Raw genomic sequence first — 12,974 nt, forward strand, 5'->3', positions numbered from 1 at the left:
AAGCGTTCTGCTGTTTAGTTAAGGCACCAGGCTAGAAAACAAGAAACCAGGAGTTCAAGACCTGCCTTAGTCATGAAAGCCTGCTGGGTGATTTGGGGCCAATCACCAGGAGATTGCGAGTTCTAGTCCCGCCTTAGGCATGAAAGTTGGCTGGGTGACTTTGGGCCAGCCGCTCTCTCTCAACCCAACCCACCTCACAGGGTTGTTGTTCTGGGGAAAAGTGGAGGAATAAGGCGTGTTGGATAAGTTTGCCACCTTGAGTTATCTGTAAAAATAATAAAGGTGGGATACAAATAAAATGAATTAGCGTACACATAGATATAGTATATACTGGCTGATTCACAGGAACAGGAGCTTTTCTCATTATAGGGAATTTTTTTATTTCCTTGCTATTCACTTGGTAATATTTATTGGGTATTTTTTCTGTCTGCCAAACAAGCTTCTTTGCATTACATTTATTTATTTTACTAACAAGTCATACTGAGGAAAAGTTACTTATAATTATTACTTTCTATAATACTGAGTTCTTAAAAGGAAATATAGTTAGATAAATAGATGATAAGATAGATAGATAGATAGATAGATAGATAGATAGATAGATAGATAGATGATAGATAGATAGATGATAGATAGATAGATGATAGATAGATAGATAGATAGATAGATAGATAGATAGATAGATAGATAGATAGATAGATAGACAGACAGACAGAAAGATAATAGAGAGAGAGAGAGAGGTAGAAAGAAAGAGAAAGAAAAAAGAAAAAGAAAGAGAAAGAAAGAAAGAAAGAAAGAAAGAAAGAAAGAGAAAGAAAAAGAAATAGATGGTTTAGAAAAATTCTTTCACAGAATCGCAAGAGCTGGACGGGACCTTGAGAAGACCTTATATTATCCCGGATCAACAGCTATCCAGTCTAGCCTCTGATTGTTCCCATGACACTCCCCACCCTTTCCTACAATTTTGCCACAAGGTTTAATCTGTTTTCTTTGGCTAGGTCACCAGCCCCAATGGGAAATGGTTCGGTGAAACCCAGGTACCTGAAGAGGTCAGATAGCCATGTCGGAACCTGTCCTTTTGGTTGTTCCAGCTGCGGCAAGATCCTGAAAGACCCGGGCTTGAGCATCAGTACAATAACAGGAGCTGCAGATATTCTGAGAAGCAAGATCTGGGAGCTTGAGAAGGAACTGAAGAGGCAGGAGGAAGAATTACATGAAAGGAACTATCACATCTTAGAGCTTCAGGAGCAACTCGCCAAGCAGACGAAGACCATCGGAGACCTGACCGAGGAGCTCAAGTGCAAATGCATCCAGCTGAACAAGCTACAAGATGTCGTGGTCACGCAAGGGACCAATCCTTTCCTCTTCCCCAGCCTTGCAGAGATACCCAGGGCCAGCCAAGTGGCAGGCAGCAATAGGAGGAGGGGAGCCAAGGAAGGGGTATCCGCAGAGCCGACCACCCGAACATATGACCTAAGTGAGCAGCCTCGGTTTTCTTTCGAAAAAGCCAGAGTCCGAAAAGCCTCAAGGTGAGCGCGTGTTTCTTGCCCCAGTCACATAGTATGGGAGAACCGGTGCGCTTAGCACATCACGCTGTGCATTGACCAGAATGATTACTCGGGATGACTCTAGCCAGCTGCTGTCATAATGTGAAAAATCAAACATGCTCTTTATTTTTTTTTAAAGTCTATCTTGACGCTGCCTTTCAAGGCCAGCTTTTCTACTCTTGTCCTAGGGCAGGGGGTAGGCAACCTTGGCTCTTTATGACTCGTGGACTTTAACTCCCAGAATTCCTGAGCCAGCATGGCTCAGCTTGGAAACTCTCCCTTCAGCATGGCTGGCTGAGGAATTCTGGGAGTTGAAGTCTACGAGTCATAAAAGAGCCAAGGTTGCCTACCCCTGGCCTAGGCCTAGGCTGCTTTATGACTCGTGGACTTCAACTCCCAGAATTCCTCAGCCAGCCACGCTGAGGGGAAAGGGAGAGGTTTCCAAGCTGAGCCATGCCGGCTGAGGAATTCTGGGAGTTGAAGTCCATGAGTCATAAAAGAGCCAAGGTTGCTACCCCTGGTGTAGGCCTCTACATATGTTGTATATAGTATGTTTTAAATGTTTGTTATGTATGTGTACACTTTGAGAGGAAGCAACTAAATTTCATTTTTAATGTGTGCCGTGGTCGCTGAAACCTGGTTTGCACGTATCAAGCCACGGTGTAATGTGTTTTGGGAAAGTCATCTGTCCAATAGGGCTAAGGATGATGGGCAAAAACTGGTTGAAAAACCCAGTATAGAATATCAGCTATGTATTAGGTGGAATGGTGTTTATTTTTCTATTTCTCAAGTAGTTTCTACATGACGGCTAAAATTTAAGTACTGAGCCCAGCGTTGAAATGTAGGTTGCATATTTAAAGTTCTAAAGTTCTGAGGAGTCCTTGGTGCTCTCTGAGATTGGTGGTTTTCTTGCTGATGATGTTACCTAGTTAGGGTAATGAAATGTATGCAAGAAAACAACTAACCTCATAGAGCAGGGGTAGGCAACCTTGGCTCTTTTATGACTCGTGGACTTCAACTCCCAGAATTCCTGAGCCAGCATGGATGAAAAGAGGAAAGCAGGGAGAAGAGCTGATTGTTCAGACTGGTGCACAAAAGCTAATACCAGCGCTTAAATGTAAAACTCACTACTTATAAAAGGCTCTTCCAGATGAAGAAACCGTGGGCTGCTTTGGCTTAAAGTCCACTGGAGTGATTCTAAATGTGTGCCTTATACTTTGTGTTTTCATTACGGTCCCTGTAAAGATCTCTCTCTCCCTCCCTCTCTCTCTCTCCCTCTCCCTCTCCCTCTTCCTGCCTCTCTTCTTCTCTCTCTTTCTCTCTCTCCCTCCCTCTCCCTCCCTTCCTCCCTCTCCCCTCTCTCTTTCTTTCTCTCTCCCTCTCTCTCTCTTCCTCTCCCTCCCTCCCTCCCCCTTTCTCTTTCTCCCTCTCTCTGCCTCTCTTCTTCCCTCCTTCTTTCTCTCTCCCTCCCTCCCTCTCCCTCTCCCTCCCTGCCTCCCTCCCTCCCTGTCCCTTCTTCCCTCTCCCCCTCTCTCTCTTTCTCTCCCCCTCTCTCTCCCTCTTCTTCTCCCTCCCGCTCACTTTCTCTCCCTTCCTCCCTCTCCCTCTTCCTCCCTCCCTCCCTCCTTCTCTCTCTTTCTCTCTCCCTCCCTGCCTCCCTTCCTTCCTCTACCCTATCTCTTTCTCTCTCTCCCTCCATCCCTCTCTCCCTCTCTCTTTCTCTCCCTCCCTCCCTCCCTCCGTCTTCCTCCCCCTCCCTGCCTCCCTCCCTCCCTGTGTCCCTCCCTCCCTGTGTCCCTTCCTCGCTCTCCCCCTCCCTCTCTCCCTCTCTCTTTTTCTCCCTCCCTCTCCCTCTCCCTCTCTCTCTTTCTCTGTCTCCCTCCATCCCTCCCTCCCTCTCCCTCTTTTATCTTTCTCTCTCTCCCTCCCTCCCTTTCCCTCTCCCTCCCTCCCTCCCTCCCCCTCTCTCTCTTTGCCAATGGAATGGATCTGTATCTTTGCAACTTAGGATAATTATGGTGCATGTACACAATAGGCTTGTTTTTATAGCTGATGCTTGCAAGAGAGCAGAAGGAAAAAAAAAACAAATATTATTCCAGGCTTAGAAATGTTGTTCAACCAAAGCCATTTCCAAGTAAAAAACCGATTTCAAACAGCAAAGCTATGCAGCTTCTACAAAGTGATTTTTTTTCTTCTTCTTCCTCTTCTTTACATTTTTCATTTATGCACAAATATAAATAGAGGTTAATGTACCATAATTAAAATCACATGAACTAGTTTAAGATGTTGCCCTGTCACGTACCACAGCACCCGGTTGGTTGTGTTCTTATTGCTCTTCTTTTTTCATCACATCTCCTGCTCTTCCAGCACAGTGTGTTCAGCCTTGGCAACTTTCAGATATGTGGACTTCAATTTCCAGAATTCTCCTACCAGAAATCTGGGAGTTGAAATCCATGATGCACTTTAAAAGTTCCTGAGGTTGAAAAACATTGCGGCTAATCCTCAACTTACAATTGAGGCCAAAATTTCTGTTGTTAAGTGAGACAGTTGTTAAGTGAGTTTTGCCCCCATTTTACGACCTTTCTTGCCACCGATGTTAAGGGAGTCGGCACAGTTGTTAAGTTAGTAACACGTTTGTGAAGTGAATCTGGCTTCCCCATCAACTTTCTTTGTCAGAAGGTCGCAAAAGGTGATCACATGACCCTGGGACACGGCCAGCGTCATAAATATGAGTCAGTTGCCAAGCCTCTGAATTTTGATCACGTGACCATGAGGATGCTGCAACGGTCATGAGTGTAAAAAAACCAGTTGTAAGTTACCTTTTTAAAAGTGCTGTTGTAACTTTGTATGTAACTAAACAAATGTTTGTAAGTCAAGAACTATCTGTATTCTAGAAGCTTTGTTGCTTCAAGGGGCCTCATCTGCCCTAGGATTGCTTAGGTCAGAATATCTTCAGGACAGCAAATCTATAAGAAATCACCTATCAAACGGGCAGGCGGACACACTTTTTTTGTTTTGTTTTTTAAATCATACTTCTGGAGTGAATAAATATTTAATCTGCTCCTGGAAGTTTTAGTTCTGAGAGATGATACCCTGCCAGAATTTCACACTGGAACTGGCAATCACTTTATTAGACTTTTAAGTCAGGTTGGGCAACCAGCAAATCCTGGCCAGTTTCATGCCCCTACGCCAATCCTCCCTGGTGACTGAACATTGGAGATATTTCCTGTCATTTTAAGGCAAGAAGTATATGAATGTTGAATTTTAAGCTTTGAACACAGTTCAGACAAGAAGTCCTCTGTAGTATATGTGAACACTGTGTCATCCACAGTGTTGCAGGATCCAGTCTGAGTCGGTCACTGGGATCAAAGCTTTTTTTTTCAAAGTTTTCAGGCTTGTGCGGGAACCCATCGTCAGGAAATTTCTCTCTTCCAAAATATATCCACTGGACTGTTCTAGGTGAACGGCACGGTAGCTCGGTGGTTAAGACACTGAGCTTGCCGGCTGAGAAGCCAGCAGACCCGAGCTCCGTGGGATGGGGTGAGCTCCCGTCCTCGCCCTGACTCTTGGCAGCCTAGCAGTTCAAAAGCATGCAAATGTGAGTAGATAAATAGGTACCACTTTGGTAGGAATGTAACGGCGTTCTGTGACATCATGCTGGTCACATGACTGTGGGCATGTTTCCAAACTGCTGGCTCATTGGCCTTGAAACAGAGGTGAGCAGCGCCCCCTGTAATCTGCCACAACTAGCGGAGTAAAATCCAGAGGAACTCCTCTGCTTTATTGATCTGTATGTTGTATTTATATAGTTTCTGGCTGTGTGTAGCTTTTAATTGTTAATGAGGGTGTTGGTTGTGTCATCCCCCGCCCCATTAGATTTGGCCCTTGTTTACTTTCCCACCTCTGGTTTAGGGGAAATTAGTTGGTCAGGAGCAAGTCAGAGTTAGGTGATAATCCATTTCCAGTTTTTTAGGAGCTACGTGGGTAAGAAACCGAAATATTAGTTGCCTTCTGTGACACATAATGATAATTTTTCTGTGTTGTTATGGAAACAGGTGATAACTCTTATGGGTCAGTGTGTGGTGTATTCAGCTCCCAAAGAGAAAGGAACTTTTGAGAGATTATATAAATAAAAACCTGTAAGGAATTTGGACTCCATGAGAAGGAAATATAGACCACAGAGAAAAGGGAAGCAGGCTTCAGAAAGGCCAGGGATCTCCTCGTCTTACCTCCTGGGGCGGGGGGGAGGGAGGTCTATCAAGAGTGCAAAGCATAACAATATTTTTTTAAAAGGGAGTTACCCTTTGTTTGAATGCGACAGCATTAAATGCGAAAAATACCACCATCGGGGTGAGATATTTATGGTGGTGTTTCTTCAGTCTTCTAATTATGGGCCCCTCTGACAATTCAATTAAAAAAGCAACCAACTCTTTAGGCGTTGGAGAGTCTGTTCAGTATAAAAACATGCTTCATCGTACCTGTCTCTTAACCCGACTATTTCTGGTTTCTCCGACATCGGAGATTTAGGAGGAGGAATCTCTACAAACATTATGCCTGTAGAACCAGTGATTATAATAGATAACAAACAGCTTCATTCACTCCTAAATATTGTGTTTGAGACTTTTAGTAGGTCGGGATGGTCCACTACTGGCTATTGCGACCATGAGGGCCTTTTCTCACAACCTCCCAATCACAGAACCAATATCTCTTGGCAGCCTCTTTTTTCCCGTCACGTCCCAATGGCACTGCCTTCATCTTGTCTTGTCTTGTCTCATTACACTCATCCCTAACCGATGGGAGGAGATTAGTTGTTCTTAGCTGTCCTAATTGTTGTGATTCAGGGTCAGCCTGTGGGTTCGACAGTTGGGTCAGACGATTCAGAGGAGGAGTAGGGGGGTGTTGGAGAGCTTGCTGAGGATAGTATTGAGGCTCCACACAGCCCTCAGCCAGGCCCCTCCCATCTGGTTACGACGCAGACCCAGCTGTGTGAGCCTGACAGCATGGATGAAGATGACCCACAGCTGGCCCTGTTCAAGGACGCCTGACGCAGGAGGCAGTCAAGCAGGAGTAAACAGAGGAAGGCAATGGGGCACCTCGGAAGGAGGCAGAGAGAAGCCACGCCCTGAACTGTTTAAAAGGGGAATGTGTGGGAGGGCTGGTTTGCTGAAGGCAACTGTTTGAATAGCTCCTGTTTCATGGTTCGTGTCTTGTTTTGCTCTGTTTGCTTTTGTGTCCATAAATTTGGCAGGCTTAGTTCCAGCCTTTTGCCTTATTGTAAAGGGGTTGTCCCTGCCTTATCTGCAGGGCCGGTAGTAGGCTGGTACAGAACACTAATGTTACACTGTCTCCTATATGGAATAGAATGGAATGGAATGTAATAGAAGAATAGAGTAGAGTAGAGTAGGGTAGGGTAGGATAGGATAGAATAGAATAGAATGGAATGGAATGGAATGGAATGGAATACTTTATTTGGCCAAATGTAATTAGACCCACAAGGAATTTGTCTCAAATGCAGAAGTTCTCAGTATATATGCAAAGCAACAGAGTAATAATAATCCTAATAATATCAATAAGGAGGTAGGAAAGAAGATTGTTGGGGGCAATAAGCTGACTTTGTAATAATGACAAATAAAATGTATACTTTGTGTGTGTCATCACAGAAATAACCCTTCTTTACTTCCACATGGGATGGATGAGGCAATAAGAGAAAGGTCTTAATGTACATAAATATATGGAGGGACCAATAGAAGATGAGAGTTTCTGTAGCTCAGCACTGAACTGTGGTGTTTTTAGTAGTCTCTGAGCTTGGTTGTTTGCTTCCAGATATTTTATTACCCAGGTGAATAACATCATCGTAAATATTATATCAGCACACATCCTAGTCTGTTACAAAGTCATATACAGAAATAACTATTTTGTTTTTTTGTATATGCTATTATTTCCTGATTTTCTAGGCCACAGGTCTGCAACCCGTGGCTCCCAGTCCTCTACCATGTGCAGTTCAAAAAAAAAAGTGGGACTAAAAAAGTTCAACCAATCAATTCAAATATGCAGGGTAAGTGCATATCTTGCCTTGGCTCTTCAGTCAAACCCCGTTTTGCGCATGTGCGCATGTATGCGCATGTGCACACATTTTTTTGCGGCTCCCAGTTTTTCCTTTTGTGAGGGAACCAGTTCCGAGTGGCTCTTTCACTCTTTCAGGTTGCTGACCCCTGTTCTAGGCCATATAAGCAGTGGTGGGATTCAGCTGGTTCGCACCAGTTTGGCAGAACCGGTAGCTAAATCTTTCTTTATTCGGAGAATGGGCTGGCTACCAGAAGTCCAGTCTAGGCCTCGGAGGCCTGGAGGAGGCCTTCCAGGCCTACAACAGCCCACCGGAAGGGCATGGATGCCACTTCCAGAAGTCCCTTCTAGGCCTCGGAGGCCTGGAGGAGACCTCCCAGGCCTAGAACAGCCCACTGGAAGTACGTGGATGCCACTTCCGAAAGTCCATTGTAGGCCTCGGAGGCCCAGGTCTGCATCGAATAAGAGAACAGGTTGTTCATGTATTTGAATTTCACCACTGCATATAAGACATGCAATTGGGAAGTATCATTAGATAACCTCAGATGTCTACACAACATGATCTTAAATCTGAGGTGTTTTATTCATCTGAGAATGTATAACTATATTTTATAAGCAGGACCTGGAATAATGACAGCTGTGAGCCATCAGTGCTGCAGTCCAAAGCGAAGCTATAAAACTTGATTTAGAACATTCTGTTTTTTTGCACTGGACTAAGGCTGCTAGTTTCATATACATGCCTGCTCCATGATCACATTTATTCGGAAGGACCAATATTATGGTCTAGAATTTCATGACAGGCATCATTTGTCCAGGCTGGGTTGAGTTCATAAAGCAATCTTGCCTTTGATGAGAAAGGAGGAGTGGAGTTACAGTTTGATCCAAAGATCTCTGATATCTGTGCAGAAGGTCCAAATTAATGGATATCTCCAGTCTTGGATCACCATTTCTGATTATCGGAATATATGATAATGGGCTAATTAACAGGATAGGCAGAGATCCTATTTGGTCTTGGTGCTATGCCTATTACAGATAGTCCTCAATTTACAACAGTTCATTTGGTGACTTTTCGAGGTTACAACGACATTGAAAAAAGTGACGTGACTGTTTTTCACATTTACGACCATTGCAGCCTCCCTGCGGTCATGTGACCAAAATTCAGACGCTTGGCAACTGATTCATATTTATGATGGTTCCAGTGTCCTGGGGTCACGTGATCCCTTTTTGCGAACTTCTGACAACCAAAGTCAGCGGGGAAGCCAAATTCACTTAACAACCATGTTACTAACTTAATAAGGGCAGTGATTCGCTTCACAGCTGTGGAAGCAACATGGGGCAAAACTCACTTATCAAATGTCTCGCTTAGCCACAGAAATTTTGGGTGCACTTGTGGTCATAAGTCGAGGACTCCCTGTAGCTGGAGTTTGAATGGACGTTCACTTGCCCCTAACTTTCTCTTTACTTTTCAAGAAAAGTGAGGGATAAGAAGATCTTGAGGTGTACATTCTTTTTCTATGTGATTCTCTGGGTGCATTGAGATCGCGCTTGAAGTGACTTCACTTGGAAAATTCTCCAAGAGAATTGTGTATTTGTCTTCTTTAGTTTCGCTTGTGTCATTTCCTCTTTAGCAATAGTAATAGCGTTTAGATTTATATACCACTTCACGGTGCTTTACAGCCTCTCTAAGCGGGTTTACAGAGTCAGCCTATTCCCACCAACCTCTTCTATTCTATCTTTTTACTTTTACTTTTTAGAAGTTGGTGTTAGTTTTTATGCCCTTTGTAAAACTTTCCATAAAAGAATATTTTGAAAAACTTATTCTAATGAACTGAGCGCTTATTTTGTTTTTCCAAATTATGACTTCCTTATTATCTCCCCGACCTCAAGCCAACAATTCTCTTTTTAATGTTTATTTCTACTGGCAGACCTATTTACTATAGAGAATGTATGTACAGAAAAATTAACGCCATTAAAAACTCTCCTGGTGCAGTTAGTTCCTTTCTATAAATGTTTACTCATGAAGCAAAACGCACGCATCATTGTGCTTTCCTGTAAAATATCATCAGATGAGTAATACAGTGGTTAGAATGCAGTATTGCAGGCTAACTCTGCCGACTCTCAGCAGTTCGATTCTCACCTTTGCAGCAAATATAAGTACAATTTCAAAGTTATGTCTTACTCTGTGAGTGCAAAAGGAAGCCCATTCTTTCTATTATCTAGGTTTTTTTCCTAATCATCAAAACCACAACTCATAAATACATTTTTTCCATTGTGTGCAAAAGGTCTATAATAAGGGGTCAGTTATAAATGTAGACAGGTAGTCCTCAGCTTAAGGCCACAACTGAGCCCCAAATTTCTGTTCCTAAGTGAGACAGTTGTTAAGTGAATTTTGCCCCATTTTATGGCCTTTCTTGCCACAGTTAAGTGAATCACTGCCATTGTTAAGTTAGTAACACAGTTGTTAAGGGAATCTGGCTTTGCCCACTGGCTTTGCTTGTCAGAAGGTGATCACATGACCCCTGGAACATGGCAACCGTCATAACTACATGGAAGTTGCCAAAAGTATGAATTTTTATCCCTTGATATAAGGATGCTACAATGGTCATAAGTGTGAGAACTGACATAAGTCACTTTTTCTGTGCCATTGTAACTTTGAACAGTCACTAAATGAATGGTTGTAAGTTGAGGACTACCTGTATTTATTTTCCTCCAGTCAAGGAAGTGAATTTAGCCATCTCTACACGTTCCACCATCTTCACCATCCATTCTTCCATTGACGGTGTTGTCAAACTTTAGTCCATTAGAGTAAGTTGTGTTTTGTTGGAGACTAATTCTGAATAAATGAAATAACAATAACAATAATAGAGTTGAAAGGGACCTTTGAGGGGTTTCAGTCTAACCCCCTGTTCAGGCAGGAAACCCAATACCATTTCAGACAAAGGGTTGTCCTATCTCTTCTTAAAAACTTCCAGTGTTGGAGCACCCACAACTTCTGGAGGCAGGTTGTTCCACTGATTAATTGTTCTAACTGTCAGGAAATTTCTCCTTAGTTCTAGGTTGCTTCTCTCCTCGATTAGTTTCCATCCGTTGCTTCTTGTCCTGCCTTCAGGTGCTTTGGAGAATAGGTTGACTCCCTCTTCTTTGGGGCAGCCCCTGAGATAATGGAATGCTGCTGTCATGGCCCCCTTGTCCTTCTCTTCATTAAACTAGACATACCCAATTCCAGCAGCTGTTCCTTATATGTTTTAGCCTCCAATCCCCTCTTTGTTGCTCTTCTCTCCACGCTTTCTGGAGTCTCAACATCTTTTTTACGTTGTGGTGACCAAATCTAGATGCAGTATTCCAAGTGTGGCCTTACCAAGGCATTGTAAAGTGGTATTAGTACTTCATGTGTTCTTGATTCTATCCCTCTGTTAATGCAGCCTAGCACTGTCTCATATGGCTAAGTAGAATTTAGTGCCGCTCCTAGATAGGGAGATGGCTCAGAATTATGGGACGTGGATTGTGTCTCTCTGAGACATCCAGCATCTGATCTGGAACTCGCCAAAGAATCGTAAAAGCTTCAGCCAACAAAGAAGAATGAAATGCCTGCAGTAAATCCTTACTATTATTATAAGCTTTCTCCTATAGGAAAACATAAAAAATAGGATGAAGCAGGGAGGAGAGACTAGAAGTCTGAAGGTCTGTTTTATGAAGGCATCAAATAAATGCAGGAAGTCCTCGTTTCCGACTCTAGGGGACGGTGCTCATCTCCGTTTCATAGCCGAAGAGCCAGCGCTTGTCCAAGGATGTCTCCGTGGTCATGTGGCCGGCATGACTAGACGCCAAAGGCGCATGGAACACTGTTACCTTCCCACCATAGTGGTCCCTATTTTTTTACTTGCATTTTTACGTGCTTTCGAACTGCTAGGTTGGCAGAAGCTGGGATGAGTAACAGGCACTCACTCTGTTATGCGGCACTCGGGATTCGACCTGCCAAACTGCCGACCTTCTGATCGACAAGTTGAACCCACTGAGCCACCGCGTATATATATATATATATATATATATATATATATATATATATATATATATATATATATATATATATATATATATATATATGTTTAAGTATTTGTCAAGGTTTTTTGCCTTGCCTTCCAGCTAATATAAGAGAGAAGGAACCCGTGGCTCAGGAGGTTAAAACACTGCCTGATATATAATCAGCCCGGGTTCGAATCTCAGATAAAGGGTATGACTAACTGATGAGAACATAAATAGTTCGAAATGATCATCTTAGCCTCCCAAATTCTTTATTAGCAATTTGAATAATTTGCACATATATATATATTATATTATATTATATTATATTATATTATATTATATTATATTATATTATATTATATTATATTATATTATATTATATTATTATATTATATTATATTATATTATATTATATTATATTATATTATATTATATTATATTCACACACATGATGGATCCTTGCAATTAATGACCATTGCAGCGTCTTCAGGGTTATGTGGTCAAAACTTGGGTATTTGGCAACCAGCATCTGTATTATTTGCAATGTCCTGCGGTCATGTGATCACCATCTGCGGCCAGCTTCTGACAAGCAAAGTCAACAGGGGAAGCCTGATACATTTAACAACCAATGTGATTTGCTTAACAGCCATGGCAAAAGAAATGGTCATAAAATCAGGTGCAAGTCATTTTAAAACCACCTTGGTTAACAGTAGAAATTCTGATCCCAGTTGTGGCTGTATGTCGAGGACTACCTGTGTTACTTTTGTGGCTAAGTAGGAGACGAGAACTCACCTGATACGCTTGGAAGGAGTCCTCCGTTTCATTGTGGGGGGAGGATGGGGCTAATTAAAATTGGCTATTTTCCTATTAAAATATCTAGCCTTCCCTTGAAAGCTGACTTTTTTTTTCTTCCTTCCTTCCTTATGGTGGTTTGTGTGCGTGCATTTTATGTGTGTCAGGAAAAAAAAACCTTTATAAATCACACAACTAAGAGTCTATGGAGATCCTCAATCATCCAGGTCGTGGTGGTTGCTAACCGTTTTCAAAGAAAAAGCCCAAGAAAGTCCAGTTGCCTTTTGGAAAAGCACCTTTGGGACACATAACTAAGAAAAACAAGACTGCTCTTAAAGTTTTTATTCATTTTCACATAGTTTTTTTCTCCATTTGAATTCCTGGAATTGGGTCCCCTAGAGATCAGATTGAGTGAGCTGGCCAAACTCAATACAAATTCTTTCCTTTTCTTTTTTTTTTCTATTCTGTTTCCGCTGTTCCTTAGTAAAAACTGCTTATGGGTTAATGCATGCTGATGAGTTTTGTTTTTTGACGGAACATTGTGGCCTATTT

At 42.5% G+C, this 12,974-nt stretch overlaps 1 protein-coding gene across 1 annotated transcript in view; it reads left to right on the top strand.

Annotated features, from left to right (window-relative positions):
* Window positions 1-1,008: 1,008 nt before the first annotated feature.
* PRKG2 (protein kinase cGMP-dependent 2) overlaps window positions 1,009-12,974 on the top strand; it is a gene marked incomplete at its 5' end in the record, with an annotated part of 77,125 nt that continues 65,159 nt past the window's right edge. The window contains one exon of the mRNA XM_083367142.1: window positions 1,009-1,526. Coding sequence (XP_083223268.1) covers window positions 1,009-1,526 — 518 coding nt within the window. The remainder of the gene's footprint in view (window positions 1,527-12,974) is intronic.

The sequence above is a fragment of the Vipera ursinii genome (genome assembly GCF_947247035.1).
Source record: "Vipera ursinii genome assembly, chromosome: 7".
Taxonomy (NCBI): domain Eukaryota; kingdom Metazoa; phylum Chordata; class Lepidosauria; order Squamata; family Viperidae; genus Vipera; species Vipera ursinii.